At 39.5% G+C, this 16,600-nt stretch overlaps 1 protein-coding gene across 1 annotated transcript in view; it reads right to left on the bottom strand.

Annotated features, from left to right (window-relative positions):
* Positions 1-16,600, bottom strand: part of LOC115053139 (MAP/microtubule affinity-regulating kinase 4-like) — a 44,095-nt gene that overhangs the window by 3,739 nt on the left and 23,756 nt on the right. Inside the window, exons 4-16 of the mRNA XM_029517706.1 lie at positions 15,826-15,874; positions 15,662-15,727; positions 14,764-14,834; positions 14,219-14,275; positions 13,700-13,936; positions 12,818-12,937; positions 12,486-12,585; positions 11,800-11,909; positions 10,967-11,153; positions 10,629-10,849; positions 9,998-10,101; positions 7,838-8,116; positions 1,652-1,696 (exon numbers count right to left, since the gene is read on the bottom strand). Coding sequence (XP_029373566.1) covers positions 1,652-1,696; positions 7,838-8,116; positions 9,998-10,101; positions 10,629-10,849; positions 10,967-11,153; positions 11,800-11,909; positions 12,486-12,585; positions 12,818-12,937; positions 13,700-13,936; positions 14,219-14,275; positions 14,764-14,834; positions 15,662-15,727; positions 15,826-15,874 — 1,646 coding nt within the window. The remainder of the gene's footprint in view (positions 1-1,651; positions 1,697-7,837; positions 8,117-9,997; positions 10,102-10,628; positions 10,850-10,966; positions 11,154-11,799; positions 11,910-12,485; positions 12,586-12,817; positions 12,938-13,699; positions 13,937-14,218; positions 14,276-14,763; positions 14,835-15,661; positions 15,728-15,825; positions 15,875-16,600) is intronic.

Below are 16,600 nucleotides of genomic sequence, written 5' to 3' on the forward strand. Positions count from 1 at the left end.
AGAAAAAGAAAAACAATTAACACCACACATATTGGATTTATACATACAAGTGTATTTTCTACACTTTTTTAACTGTACAAAAATTGGATGCACCACAAATTGTCTGGATGGTTGTAGATACATTTATAAAATATTTTCTTGTTTTAAAGCAACGGCTGCTGCGTGACGGAAATGTTAGAATTTCATCCTCATCTTTGAACCAAACACGAAATGCTCCTCTAGCACAATAACCCACACTGAGCATCTATGACACCACAGTCTGGCAGCTAGTGTCACACTGGTGCTATTGGTTTACCTGTTGTGTTTAAGCTGGGCTGGAGCAGCTGATGCTGAGAGGAAGTATGTCACAGCTTTAGCAACATACCGATGAACTGAGACTGATAACTGATATAACACAACGTCAGTAGAAGGGGAGCACAGGAATTCAATACAGCTTGTGGAATCTGGGTTTAAATGGTTTTACAAGACTTGAAGATGCTTTTGTTGATTCCCCATAAAATATTTTAAAATCTAACCTACAGGTAGAAACATTAATAGTCCTTAAGAGCATGTTTGACTTTATTATTAACGTTGTGTTCCATTATGTGCCTTTGAACTTTAACTTTATCAAAGCATTGCATCATTGATAATATATTAAAATATATATTGATAATATATTGATAATAAATTAACTGTTGCTTCTTTGATTAAATGGTGTCATGTCTTTTTTTGGAAGTTGGAATAAAAAAAAAATTTGAATGTGAGTAGCATGCTTCAGACTCTGTGATGGGCACTAATCCGTTCTCCTGTTGGCTCACACGTAAAAATGTTGCTGCATGAACGTTTTTGGTCTTAACACACTGATCAGGTCTTAGTCTGACAACACTTACAGGGGGACTGTGAAGTGTTTGGTTTTTCACATCTTGTTATTGTTAAGCCATGTATGCCAATATGCTCACAGTTTACACATGTATCTCCTGATACAACATATACTATTCAGATTTTTTATTCAATTAATTCAACTTGCAAAAGTAATTTCACTTTCTATTCGATGTTGGCCAATTCAGACTTGAACTACTGATCAGAATCTGAACTGTTGAATTGAAACAACTTAAATATATATGATATACAGTGCCTATAAAACGTATTCAATCAATTGGAAGTTTTCCCTTTGTAATGCAGAACACAACAGACTAGAATTTACCCCCCCCCCCCAAAAAAAAAAATAAAAAAAAAAACAACAAACAAACAAACAAACAAAAACAGGACATCTGCTAAATACTGATTTAAATGTTTTTTTTTTTTTTATTGATTGGTATTACCTCATAGTTCTGTTTTTGCTTCGAAATCAATATGTTTTTTTTTTTAATTTTAAAATAAATTTATGTCCAAAAAATGTATGTTGATTCCATGTATAAAAGCAATAAAAAGGAAAAACGTGCCAGGGGGGTGAATACTTTTACTATCACTGCATATGAATTTAATTACAAAACTCCAAATAATGATACAAGTGGCTATTGCAAGTGCGAAATCTGGTAAGAATGTTAAAGATGGAAAATTTATTTTATTGGCCTAGCATGTCAATAATGCATTATATTTGATCATAACTGATTATATTTAATATAACTGATTAAGATTATTATGGTTGCCAAAGTTGAAAGAAACTGCTCACCTTGTGACCGGAGATCTGCTGATTCTCTCAGGTTCGTCTGTGACCCTCAAGAAGAAGACAAGGCATCTGTTAGGAATCATTTGGCCAATTGTGTTCTCAAACTAACCCTGCCCTTCAGCCCCCCCCCCCCCTTCCTTCCCCCGTCTCCTCTCTTAGTGCAACAATCAGCAGCACACTTTATAAATCCATAACACAGACACGACAACCGATCCTAAATTCACAAATGGATCATCACCAGCATGTTTTCTCACTACACTGGATGGATGCAAAACAGCAGCAGTCACAAACATAACAAAGGGAGACAGATCAACACGTGTACAATGAGTGAATCCAGAGCAGACTGTCAGGGATTATCACAAAGCATTGTGTTGCAGTGGCGAACACACGACCGACTCAAACACAAATCCGCCACAAGTAAATTAAAACAAATGAAATACAATAAAATGCTTTGATTTAAAAATTTATTGAAATATGATTTATTTATTATGATGAAATAGCTTGTGCTGCTCTAACCCTCAGTGTGAAACCATCAGACTATTTTAAACAGGCTTTGTAAACTGATATTGCTTTCAGCTCTTCTGTCTTCTGATGTCTAACGTTGTCAGTGAATTCATCTTAACGTCAGCGTAACGCTAACACTCAGATAAATTCATCTTCCCCTTGACCAGTCTACATGTCAAAGTCAAAACAGTATTAATCAAATGGGAAAATGCCAGCATTGACACAAGTATTCAGAAACTTTCTGTGTAGATGTTTTGACATTGGATTAGAGTCCAACTGTGGTAGTTTGAGCTGACTGGACATACACCTTGATAAAGACCTGTCTACATGAGATGCAGGCCAGAGTAAAGACCATAAAGAGGAAGGAGTGCAGAGGTTCAGAATTGAAGGAGGACACAATGAACATTACTGCTATATTAAATGTTTCTAAGACGCAGAGGCCTCTGTGAGTCTTCAGTGGCAGAAATATAGAAACACCATGACTCTTCTGTGTCTTTGTGGCTTTGGTAAAAGAGAGAACCCAGAACCACTGTGAAACTGCAGCACTTTGATCTGGGCTGAAAAGACTCTCTGCAGCGAGAGACGAAGCAAAAAAAACAGCTTGGAAAAGAATTAATTTAAGTACTTTCTTAAACAGATCTGGATGATAGGCAGAGAAACTCCCAAAATCCAGTTGTGAAAAAGCTTATCCTCTAGAAGACCTGAGACTGTAATGTATCACTGACATCAGAGCTTCAGCTACACACTGTCTCTTAATGCTTCTATCAATGTAGTTTTTCTGCTTTTGCTTTGGGATGATTGGGAATGGAGTGAAGGCTTATGAGGGGAAAATAAATATCTGATGGATTTTTGCACAAGATAAAATATGAAAAGTAAACACTTCAGTCAGATATTTCTATTGGGTTCTTTCTGAGGCAGATGGTACCTGATCTCATTTTCTATTCATATTGTCTGCAGCTATACAGTTCTTTAAGTGAGATTGAGCCCATGTAGGCTGCAGGGAACATAAATGAAAGTCTTTGCATCAATGAGATGTAGCTCTATGTTGAATGCTGCACTTCACTTTGATGGCCACCGAGTGTCACTGGTGCCATTTCCTGAGTGCACTCATTCCTTTTCCCCCAACAACCTGGCAACCTGATCGCTATTCCAGGAACTAGAAGAGCAGCAGTCAGACTTGATTGACTGATGTTACAGAGAAACTGTTCCAGCTCAGCACTAACATCTTGCTCCTCCCCAGAAGCCGATGCTTTGGTGTCCTTAAGCAAGAGAAACATTACCACATGGAGGATGGACAAATGCAAGCAGGGGGGAAAATCCACCTGAGTGCTTTGCGAATGAAAAGTGAGGAGTGACAAATTGGGATTTCTGAGCTCTGGTCCAGAGACCGAGAGTAAATTGTATGGCCTGTGTGCCAGATTGTGCGAGCTGAAAATGAGAGAAAACAGAAGATATGAAAGAGGAGGAAGAAAGAAGGAGAGAGTAAGACAAAGAAAAAGCAGTCTAACAGAATAATCTGCTTGTATCTTGAAGGAGCACTGTGTAAGATCCCTGTTTCAGAGGAGGATAAATCCTGGTTACATAACTAATCCTGATTTAAAACACCAGAGACACTGGGTCAGTCAGTCAGGTTGACTGCTGCAGACTAAAACAGCTCTTGCAGGCAGAAGCCTCAGCAGTAAGCTGTGGACTTTTCATGTCACAGGTTCAAGGTGGCAGTGATGCACAATGAATATTTTTTCACCCTGACTTGTAATCTTCCCTTACAAACTGAACTAAAGCAGGTGTGTAAGGACAGAGTCATCGAAAAGCATAAACCTGTATGTTCCATATTTGCTGTCAATGTGATTACCAACTTAGTCAGGTAACTGACATGTCTCTGTTCTTTTCACTTTGACTGTTAACTATTTGAGACAACAATACATCATGGTTTGCCTTTTCTGCAGTTGTGAGTATTTGGGTCTTGACACTGAAGACATCCCCTTGGGGTTGAATAACATTTTGATTTTTATCTTGTGATCCTGAAAAATGTGAAGACACTTCCAGTGTTTGCTCAGTGTTCTAACAGCTAGGTCAGCATCCCTGAAGATGAAGAATCTCATCATCAAGAGTCACTCAGCAATTATCTAGACAAAACCAGTGATACCAATCCAGTTCTTTCCCCCAAATACCTTGGTGTTTTTCATTTATCCTTTAAATACATGACACTTAAATACTGACACAAATAGGTGCTTCTGGTTCAAATTCAAGTAAGCTTGGCTTCCCCATTGCCCAACCATTAGTGAGTAGTCCTGGTAGTAGGGGGGTAAAATATTATTATTATTATTATTTACCATTTTTCTTGTCTTCACATCTCTCAATATCATCTTGCTTTGGTCATTTTTTTTTTCATCAGCCTCATATAAAGTTAGACCTTAGCATCAACCTTTGGCCAAGGACAAAATTAAACTATAAATATTTGCCCCTGTTATCTAAAGCAGGCACATTAATGTACACTACATTACCAGCGCTTAATTTCAACAGCAGTGAAGTCTTACCTCTCTCCCTCTCTGCCACCCTTGACCCTATACCTCCTGCCTCTGTCTTGTATAAAATACCAAAAATCTTCACTCCAGGAGTCTGCCTCAGATTCTCTATTTCCAGAGACTGGAGGGATCTCTGGGAACAGAGAATCTGAGACGGACCTGCGGAAGGACTTCTGATTTGTTAACAGCATGGACAAACATGTGGTGATGATTACATGACCCAGACTAGCACAGTGGAGCTGCAGTAAATTCACATGCTCAAGGGAATACACAAACAGACACACATCACAGGGCTTATTTTAAAGCTGAGCTGTGTGACTTTAAGCCAGTAAGTCTGCATGAGTATTGATTTGTCTTTGCCTCTATGCGAGCTGTTCCATTATACCTAATGCTAACACTTGTGCTTTATTGGAAGCAAGTAATGGTGCTGTGTCACCTACAGCATCTCATGAGCTACATGAAACCCAGCCAGCAGAGACACAACTGTCCAGACAGACAGACAGACAGGCGCACACACACACACACACACACACACACCCCCACCCACAGGCAGACACTCAGACAGCTGCTGGTCAGAGGTTTAGTCATACAAACATTATATTTAGAGATGAAGCTGCCTATAGGGAGAAACAAACTACGTAAAATCTGTGAAAAATTTTATGGACCCAATCCATGACATTTTCTGAGAGAGAATTTTGTGAAATAAACTTGGTTTGAACTAGGCTGGGGCTTTCTAGAACTCAGCTGTATAACTTACATGCCTCTAAGTTTATAAGGATATCCTGTGAACTTGAGACTTTCTGAGCTGGACGTAGAAAACCTGAATTTGTACAAACAGGGTGGAGTGCAGCAAGTGCATCAAGTGTAAAGGAGCTATAATTCCATTATAATGGGATAATGACTAAGGTTAATTCACACAGGTTTGTTTTGAGGCAATGCTGATCAGTTATTTTTCCATATTTACTTCACTAGATTACCTAGAGGGACACCATTGTATCTATTCACAGTTACCCAAAATAAGTGCCAGGAATTTATGTGATATAAAACTACATTAACAGTGATAGAGAACTTCGTATATACAGTCATATAATTAGCACACCTGAAAATCAGTTTCCTCTTGACGAAACATAAATACAAAGGAAATTAATGGCCAAGAAGCCAAAATTATGTAGACAATGTTAAATGAACAAAGTAACGAATTAAGAGATAATACTACAATGAACTTCACGTGTTGAAACGAAGGTGAATGTTTTCCACTTCACAGCCAGAAACATGCAGGTTGAATTTACTTCAGCCACATATCAGATTTGTGCTTGGAAAGAAGCTTCATCTCTGATCAATATTTGTATAACTACACCTGCAACAGACAGTGAATGAGGAGCAAAGGGGATGATGGTGCACTGGCAAGCAGACGGACAAACGGACAGAAGCAGCCAGAAAACATGGGAAAGGAAGACTTACTAACTGTTTTTGTTCCCTGTGGGAGTGTGCAGCCCGACATGGACTTGTTTGAGCTCTGACGTTTACTAGGGTCAAGAGTGACCCTAGGAGCAGAGAGGAAGAAGAGAAGGAGATGAAGAGAGGATGAGAGGAATGGGAAAAAAGGAAAAATAAGAGCAGAAAGTCAGACATCGAATGAGAGAGAGAGGTTGGGGCATAGAGATGACATACAGTAAGAAGCACAGAGGCAGAGAAGAAACAAATCAAACAGTGTACACTGTAGTCAAGGAAGGAGAGGGGGAAAGGACTGGCAGGTGACTGGCGAGGAAAAGCATAACTTGTTAAAGAATCAAACAAACAGATAAAGCAACAATAAGCAGCCAAGAAGGACTGTGAAAAACATAGAGTATGTCTACCTGATCAGCAGACCTGGGTCCAATAGATTCCCATTTGTTTTTATAAGCTTAGACTATTTTAATGGTCTATAGCTCATGGTCATAACCCTGAGTCCAAATAGCTTTTTTGTATTTTATTAGTTTAAGTGGGAAACAGTCATTGCTGCAGGAGAATTGATTGAAAAGGTTTTTACTGAGTCTGAGTAATTTGCATTCAATCAGTCCATCTTTTATTATCTTTAAAGAACCAATGCATTTCTAACTGGTAGACTGTTATTATTACGGTACAGTGTTTCACACAGAATTAGGATTCTAGCAAGGTCAGTTGATTATACATTGTGACTGCAGCAAACACATTTTTGTCTGTGTTTGTCCAATCACTATCCAGTTTTTTCAAAACCACAATACACCTATAATGTGCTTGACCCAATCTCATGAACATTCCCATGGGTGATCAGATGAGTGCAAAGATATTTAAAGTGTAGTGAAAGTGTATCATATGTATTTAAAGAAAACATAGACACTGGATGATAAAATGAAAACTAAGTTGGCCTGAAACTAGCAACAGCTAGATTTGAACTTTCATGGCAAGCTGCACACATGTGAATGGTTAAGAAAGTGGCCTGCAACAACACTGACAGCCTGCGCTTCCAGCAGAACACAATTTGTTTCTCCCCAGCAAGAGGAAGCAAACTGTCTACAGTTCTATACATCCATTACAACCAATAAACCATATGCTTCCCAATCACAGAATACCACTTGGGTTCCTGCCTCTATTGTGTTCTTTATTTTATTTTTCCAGTTTTGTGTAGTTTTGTGTTATTGATAATAATAATACTATGACAACAGATTTTAATATTTATGAAAAGCTTCAAAATAATGTATCAAATATGTTATTCACTGTTTCATAGAAAATGTGGGAAGATGCACATAGTAATCCCTCAGCGCTAACAGTGAAAATAATGTTTGAACATTATTAGACCCAGGTCTGATGTTAAGAAGCCTTCTGAGCAGCTGTCTTATTAGACAAGGAAGGCTGGTAGGTTAGTACTTGTTAAGGAGGAGACAGTGAGAGGCAGCACAACAGCTACATGATCTTAATGTACAGGTTTATTGCAAAAGAGCTACACTGTTCAGTTACAATCCTTTAAATAGCGTGTCATCAAGTCACCACATTTGAATGATTAGTGACATCATCACTTAAAAAAGTCACATATAACCCTTAAACATACTTTGTCTTTATGTTTCCAACCATGATAAACTGTGAATTGAGGAGACACAGAAACCTTCCCTTCCCCTCTTATTCCCCCGGCTTCTCCGCTTACCTGCGGGTCAATTTGGAGGTAAGCTTGCTCAGCAGGTTGCTTGTAGCCCGGGTTCTGGCATGAGGCAGCGGGCTGGCATCGTGAGACTGTGTGGGAGAGGCTGGAGGAACATGGGAGGGAGGTCGGCGGTCCCTAATCTGGCCTCCGTGGAAAGTGCTCCTTACCGTGGATCCTCTGGAAAGGCGAGAGGACGGTGTAGAGGATGAAGAGGAGGCCCCCGAGGCGCCAGCAATGCTGTGGGTGGAGGGGGAGGCAGGGGGAAGGCGGTGGGATAAGGTACTGGTGGAGGAAGGAGAGGAAAAGAAAGTGGAAATCATTTCTCTTGGCAAATATCAGAACTGTGCAAGAATTAGATATACCTTTCATAATGCACCTTAATTTTGGAAAACAGGGTCATTAAAAAGGATATTTGACTTTATTTTGATTTGTTGGCAGTCTAAGTTTCTATGCATTTAAGTAATAGATTTGATACTTCTTTCTAAGATTACAATGAAGACCTATAAGACCAAGAGTGTTTAAGAGTTTTGATGTGTTCATTGGCCGAAACTGAGTTAATGAATGCTAAGGATGAACACCTTAGCAGGCATAACAGGGTGAGAGAGCGACAGCAGCTTCTCATATCATCAACACCAGTTCTCCTCCAAAACTGACTCAGAGTGTCCCTGTCCCTACTAAGCCCCTCTCTTCTGACTCCATGCCCCCATCTCTCATCCAATTTTGTTCTTTTTAGTCGACTCTCCCACATTGTGAAACCAACATACAGACACCACGCGCACACACCTCTACCCCAGTTTCTCTGGCTGGTGGCCTGAGGCTGCTTTTCATAACGCTCCAGATAACACCCACACATAGGGTTCAAGTGGGGCAGAACCATTAGATGGGTTAAGTTGAAGTGCAGCTGTCGGAACACAAAATCACTCAATGTCAGTATAAAGTAGCTGCCTACTGTTCAGTCTAAAGGGGGAGGCATACATACATTGGTCTGCATAGGTGGGTTGAGATGATTAAGAGTGATTTCTGATCAAATCAGGTGCCACGGCAGCACTTGATTGTTTGTTTGCTATTTTTTCATTTGTGCTTCATTTTATGACTATAATAGGTCAATGGATGGGACAGCTGGGGGAGAGATAGAGGGAAAAGTCCCAGATCGTGGGGTAAGGAATCAGCCACATCTGCGCTAAAACGTGTCACAAAATGCCTTCCATAGTCCATAGGCACACACACACAGGTTAAGTGGAGGTTTGAAACTGGCTAGGACCCTTTAGGCTTTCCTTTTGAGAGGCTGCAAAAATTCAGAGTGAATAAGAGACAGAAAACAGGCCATGATGAGAGTGAGAAAGTCAGTGAATCACCAGAGGATGAAAAGAAGAGAGAGGCAGCGAGACAGGCAGACACTGAGAATGACGAGCAGAAAACCATCTGTCACAACAACAGACAGTTCATACTGGGTACATAAACACACATGCACAGATTAACTGACTCATGCAGTTAAAGTCCTTTTTCCCCACTTAAAGAGACAAAATGTATGTGAGACAAACATCCTGTGCCAAACACTCTCTGTGCAATAAAGGATAAGCAATGTAGTCAACCAACCCACTATAAGAGAAACTTTCAACTCTGTATGGACAATGAATACATTTATTTTTTCTACACTGTCATTTTATCATGTTGCCCAAGTATGACTGGCTGTTTTTACTATGAAATTTACAGCCAACTGTGAATGAATAGCCAGTGGGCTGCACTGGCTTTCATAAAATAAAATCTGTTAATTTTTAGCAACTATTTTGCCTCCATAAATATAAACCTAATCCTTATCCCTGAGTCCTTGACATGCTTTAGGGAGTTTATGCACAAGATGCAATGAAATTTAAAGCTGGGAAAAAGACAAAAAGAACACAAGACTTTGTGAAGTGATGTGAAACCAGAAAAGGTAGGTTTTCTTTTAAATCACACATTTTAATGAAACCTAATCTTCTGGTTTTGGTGAAACTTTCAGCACTGGCACAGAACTGAGATGATGATGATGATGATAATGAAACTTGCTGTCCATCTTGGATTTGAGCCCCAATATAAAATAAATAAAGTGACCAAAGCTTCAACACTATGAAATCTGTCACTGAACACAGGAGGGGATGCTATCATCACCAAGTCTCCTCTCACCTGTTTTCCTTGCCATTTTGCAGTAATGGGTGTCTGTCAGTGCTGGATCGGTCTGTGCATACGTACGTGTTTCTTCGAGTCATGGCACTAGCAGGGATGTTGTTCTGGGGAAAAAATGAGAACCCCACAGCTCATGAACTTGCTGGTGAATACGTGATACTAAAGAATGAACAAGTGGTTGAGTGTGATATTGTTATAATGTACCTGACAATTTATCTGACATGATTTGAAAGCCTCTTAAAACGTCTCGCTGTTTGACCTCAGACAGAACATTTAAGAGTTAATCTCAGGTTAATCTGGATTCTGGGTTTAACTCTATATTCTCTCAACTCTCTCTTTTTTATTCTAATTTTGCTGAACAGCCATAATCCCCCCTCTTAGATGAATGAATCTATTTAGCTATTTATTTGGAGCTTTGTAAGTCTTTAAGCATCAAACCTGTGGAGGGCATTCATGTTTGCAGTCTTCATAATATCTGTGTCAGTGTACCTCACTGTGCTATAATCTGAGGAAATGGGATTAGCAGGACTGTGAGGACTCTGCCATCTGTACATGTTGTATTGATCAGACACTCAGTCAGTGTCTCAGATTGGTTACAGTGGGTGATTTATCACACCCACAAAACACCTACTGTGGTTGAGTTGACCTCCTTGCGCCGGTCAGGTATCTCAGCTTTATTTGGGTTGTGGGCAGAGCTGACCATTGGACTAGAGGGGGTCGGAATGCTACGGGAGCCGACGGTAATGGTGCTTGGCTTGCGGATTGACAGCCGGTCCTCTTTAAGCCCCACCCCTTCACCGACAGCACTGGGACTCTGTTTTGGGTGTGTCAACCCTGGGACCGCTGGTCCACCTAAGAGATAGGAGAGGAGGATTTTAGTCATAGATAACTTCAGAATATACCTAACAAACTTGCCACGCGAGGTAAACGCCATGATGCTATTGATCTCTGTGATTCCGGAGGCCTTACAGAAGTCAGAGTGTCTTCTCTGACGGTGGTATGTTGAGGCACTCCGCTGGGCCTTGTGGCCAGAGGAGGATGATGGTGCACCAGAAGAAGAAGAGGAAGTGGAGTGCTTGCTAGTTCCATTGGTGATGGTGCTGGGCCGGACTCGAGCTAGACTTAGACTGCTGCCTGTCCGAGACTCGTTGTCAGTCTAAGAAGCAGATAAACAGACACAAATTGAATCTCTCACTCCTGACATATTCAGGAGTCTAGCATTGTGAACGCAAATGCCTCCTAGTCCACAATGAAGAAATATCTACTCTACTAACATCTTCTGATACCTTCTGTTTATTTCACCGTGGAGCTGCTAGCATCTAATTGAGTCTACTCTTCTCTCAAAGCCCACTCTCTCTCATACTAATACACACTTTCACAGACAATGGGCCTGTCTTTGGCTAAAAAGAAAAAGAAGTTTCAAGTTCTTCCATGTAAAAGAAGTTCAATCCAATCTCAAGTAGGGACCAGATGTAAACTAACATACTGAGAGCTGACCTTGATTGATGCAGACCAAAAACTAAAACCAAGTTAGTCCAGATCCATTCATGAAAATCAAGTTTAACTGAGACTGTGACCAAAACCAGAACAAATGTAAAACAGCGTAACAAGCGTAAAACAGAGACTGACACGCATAATGACAGAATGCAGCTGTAAACATGAGCAAGAGGGAGTACTGACATCATTCTGTATCTATATATAATGGCAATCATGACACTGTTAAAAGACTGTAACCATTGTGATTGATTTATTTCAGCCAATTAGAGAAGGACGAAAAACAAACAAAACAACAAAACACCCACCTCATTCTTGCGTCCCAGCAGCAGGTATGTGGCGGTGATCTCATTGTACTTCTGACTGACCAACGAATCTCTGACCTCCTCTCTGGTGAAGCCCATTCCAACCATCACGTCTGGAACAAGAACAATCACATTAGACACTTTCCTCAGTTTCATCACCAGTGACGCATGAAACACATCAGACCTTGAATGTAGTCATGAAAGCCTTAAGGTTTACCCTGACAGGTGTGAACCATTTAGTGTACTGATCCACATTCAGGACCTGAATTCATCATCTGTCAAAGGCCTAGTTTCAAAACATCTCTGTAGTAGCATGTTGGGCCGTTAAGAATCTATGCTTATTAAATTTTGACATCCAATATCACATTAATGTAAAAGAAGCTAATATATCAGAAGTCTGGTATAAGTATCCCTGGGAGGCTGAGCATTACATCAGAGCAGCAGGACTTCTTCACAGGCGCCTAATAGTCACCATGACACCATGGCACTAATCACTGGAAGCCTTTGACAGTGGCCTACACCAATTCTTTGTCTGTGGCGACTGCTGTTGACAGTTTCATAAACAAGATGCTCCCAGTTCATCTTCACTGAATATTTCTCTCTGCAACATGATTATAAATAGATCATTCTCTTGTCAATATTATTAATGATTATAGATAAATGAATGGTGAAAGGCATGCGTTTCTCACCGATGCGATTGGTGTCATTAAAGTCCTCCACAGGCTCTGCGTGAGGCTTCAGCTCATCACCGTCAAAGCCAACATTGATCCACTTATCTTTCATTATTTGCTGGTGGGGAGACAGACGTTTCAACATTTTCCTTAAAGCACTAATTATTTTGCATTCCCAGAAACTACTGTGTGTCTCAAATTATCATTGGTCGACCACGGATGTGGTCATATATGTTCTCAGTATTTATTAGTGCTTCTCACTTGCAAGTTACTGTAGATAACAACCTCTTTTAAATGTAAACGTTTTCTATGCGCCTCCCTGTTGTCTTGCTATTAAGTTTCTTGTTTACCTCCAGTGAGCAGCGCTTGGCAGGGTTGAGAACCAGGAAACGTCGCAAAATTCCCTCACAATCTGTAGACATGTAGAATGGCACGCGATATTTCCCCCTCAAGACACGCTCACGAAGCTCCTGAACACAAAACAAATAAATAAATCATGTGTTAACAGCCAGAGAAATGGCAAATTAATCTTATTCTATTATATAAAAATAAATCATACAAGATGCATTATTATGGTGCACAACTGTGTGGTGATAAAAAGCTATGTGTTAAGAGGAAATTCTTTAACATTAGTTTTCTTAATTTTCTTACCTTAGTACTAACTTAAATAATACTACAAAATATACAATGTGATGGTTACAGGAGTGAGGTAATACTGGCAAGTATGAATACATGTAAATGCAAACTTGCAATCTTTCGCTTCCATTTTCAATTAATTGAAACAAAAGCTTTGAGACCTTCTCGATACATAGGGTTTACCCTCCTTTGATTTTCTTGACAGGCGTGTTAGTAAAATCTGAGAATTTATCCTTTGTCAAGATTGCTCTACTTACAACATACAGAAATATATTTTTTACACACAAACACACACAAAAAGGTACTGCACATTTCTAAGTGACCCCATGCCTGCACAGGTGCAATTGTAGTCATATAAAACCCAGAGGTCAGAGCCTTTTTCAGAGTAAAACAGTGCATTCAGAGTGGCTTTTCATTCTGACAGCTTGGCTCACACCTGCAGCATTCAAATAAGTGACATAAATCATCAAAATTCAGAAAAAGATTTAGTGCTTATACTCAGCCATTCTGCCTGAATTCAAAACTAAAACTGAAGAAGTCCACTGTCCTCATCACATAACATCACACTGAACAATCACAGCCTGCATGCCACCCACCTTCAAGTTCTGTCCATCGAAGGGCAACGACCCGCTAACCAGTGTGTACAAGATGACGCCCAGGCTCCAGATGTCCACCTCTGGACCATTGTACTTCTTCCCTTGGAAGAGCTCTGGGGCAGCATAGGGTGGGGAGCCACAGAACGTGTCCAGTTTACTGCCTGCAGTGAACTCATTGCTAAAGCCGAAGTCAGCTATTTTGATGTTGGAGTCCGCGTCCAGTAGCAAGTTCTCTGCCTGCAGGCAAACAACATAAACAGGGAAACATACGTCTTAACTTATATCTGGAGTCCATCATTTCTCTCAGTAATGTCAGAGGAAATTGTGTTTTCTTTTGGTTGATTTAAACAAATAGTAGCAAATATTTTTAACTTAATTTCAGTTTAGTTGGTCTGTGGCACTTTTATTAATTAATATGAGTTAAATTCATATATGCCATTAGACATTACCCCTTCACAGTTTATCTATAGAGGTTTTGGGAGCCTTCTCTTTCCCTCTCTTATTACAATTTTTAATCACCTTCAAGTCTCGGTGAACAATGTTCTTCTGATGACAGTAGTGCACTGCTGACACAATCTGAGGAGACAAAGAAGAATAGATGTTAAACAAGAGAAGATAATTGCACTGCATGTTTACACTTACACAATATAAATAGTAACTTAACCTCCTTGATACAACACTATGAACAAACCTCAGAGCAGTAGCCTTCTTGGTGTGAGGTTACCTGCAATTTGCTTTTGTTTGTTCTCGACCATTGTGGAAAAGTTGACTGCTTCTCTGTGCTGTTCTGTTTTAGGTCAAAACTGCTCATTTACTAGCCAACAAATTTATAAGCCTTGGTGATGATTCATGATTCATCTATCTGCCCTCTTCCCGCTTTCTGAATCAGCTCAGATTTTTCTTTGTGGTTTGTTGAGATTTCTTTTGCAACTCTAATGTGACTCCTTATACTGACTATTTCAAGTGTAAGATTGTGTTTTGAGGAGAATGGGTCAAACACAGTGAAGCTGTAAAAGGACTAACAAGCACTTGCGCAGTAAAACAAAATACAGGTTCTTACTGACCTGTCTGAACTTGGCTCTAGCTTCTTTCTCCTTCATTCTGCCATGAGCCACGAGGTAGTCAAATACTTCACCTGGAAGAAACAGTATAGGCAGTATAATGACATGCTGCAGTTCTGGCAGGCATTTACAAGTCCAATTCTCCACATATCCTACTGTTTCCAACATTTTTTCCTATTAATTTGTCACTGCCAAAAGTCAGTGAGTTTAATAAATTATATCCCTAAAACAATTAAATAAGCCTCCATACACATTTTATATGGGCAAAAATTTAGCCCATGATGGTGAAAGACAGGCTGAGGATGATTTGAACAGTCTGGCTTGGCAGCTGCTGAGCTGCTGCCTCCATATGAGTAATTGAAAGTAAGAGATCACATCAGAAAAAGAGGGAAGGAAAGAAAAACAGATAAGTTCAAAAACTAGGACCACATGGATAATAAATGAACAATGTTAAAGGTCTCATATCGTAGATGACCATGTCTTCTTTCACTATAGATCAGGTTTCGGATTGTTTCGACTATGAAAGCATGAAAGTGCTCAGTCCGTAGAAAAATGCACATAATATATAAACTGAGCCTTAAAATAAACCATGAGGACTTATGGAACTTTGTGTTACAACAAGCAACTCTTCTGATTGGCTCACTGGCCCACTGAGATGATTTTTGGTTCATGAAACTGGAAATATATCTTCTTGTGAATATTAACACTTCAAATAAAACACTAATGAAGCTTAAATTTGGAACCTTGAAAGATGAACAATGGAGCTGAGGCTAAATTAGGGTAGAAGACAGAAAAATTAAAACCAAGCCACTGAACCCTAAATGAACAATCCAAGAAAGAATATAACTGGCACCATTCAGTACATGATCATGATGATGAGGGTGGTGTGGATGAAACTCACCTCCACTGGCGTACTCCATAATCAGGTAAAGAGTCTTTTCCGTCTCAATCACCTCAAACAACTGGACTGTGAAACAAAGAAGAAGGCATTAGCATGGAACATACACATAAACAAATAGTGAGTCTGACCACAGTCAAAAAATTTTCACCTATATTATAACTCACCTATATTTGGATGGTTGAGCGTTTTCATTATGCGTACCTCTCGAAACAGCTGGTAAAAAAAAAAGATATTGAATTGCTACATTAAACTGTATCAAGATTATTTTTGTCTCAATTCCAAATGGGTATACACAGAAAAAGGGACAGCTAAGTAGCTTCAAATGTTATTAAATACCCCAAAAAAATTTTGAAAAACATTGGTAAAAGGTGAATAACCTGCGGTACAACTTAAACTGAAAAAACAAAAACAAAAAAATTACTTTTGCTATTTTTCTTATTTTCATTATTTTATTATTTTTAAAATTCAGTGCAGCAGTGGGAAATTAAAACTATTACCGCTGAATTATGCATTTATGTCAGCGTAATGCCATTAGGATTATTGACAGAATATCACTTATCATTTACTGACACATAAAAATCATTTGTTGGAACAACAACAACAATAATAATAATAACAATAATAATGGGTGGCAGTAATTAGCACTGTCACCTCACAGAAAGAGGACTCTGAGGTTTCGACCAAAGGCACACTGGGTTTGCATTTTCTCTATTTCCAAAGATATACACCTGAGGTTAATCAGTGAACCAGTGAACCAAAAAAAAGTGAGTGTGGATGGTTGTCCATGTATGTCAGCCCTGGAGTAGCTCCAGCCACCCCTGACTCCAGCACTGCCATACCTCACCCTCCCAGTCTCCCAGTAAGATCAGTGTGTGTGTGTATATACATGCAGTTTGCTTTTTTATGTTTTCTTTTTCTTTATTAGTATTTAAGAAATTA

Source organism: Echeneis naucrates, chromosome 13 (genome assembly GCF_900963305.1).
Source record: "Echeneis naucrates chromosome 13, fEcheNa1.1, whole genome shotgun sequence".
NCBI lineage: Eukaryota > Metazoa > Chordata > Actinopteri > Carangiformes > Echeneidae > Echeneis > Echeneis naucrates.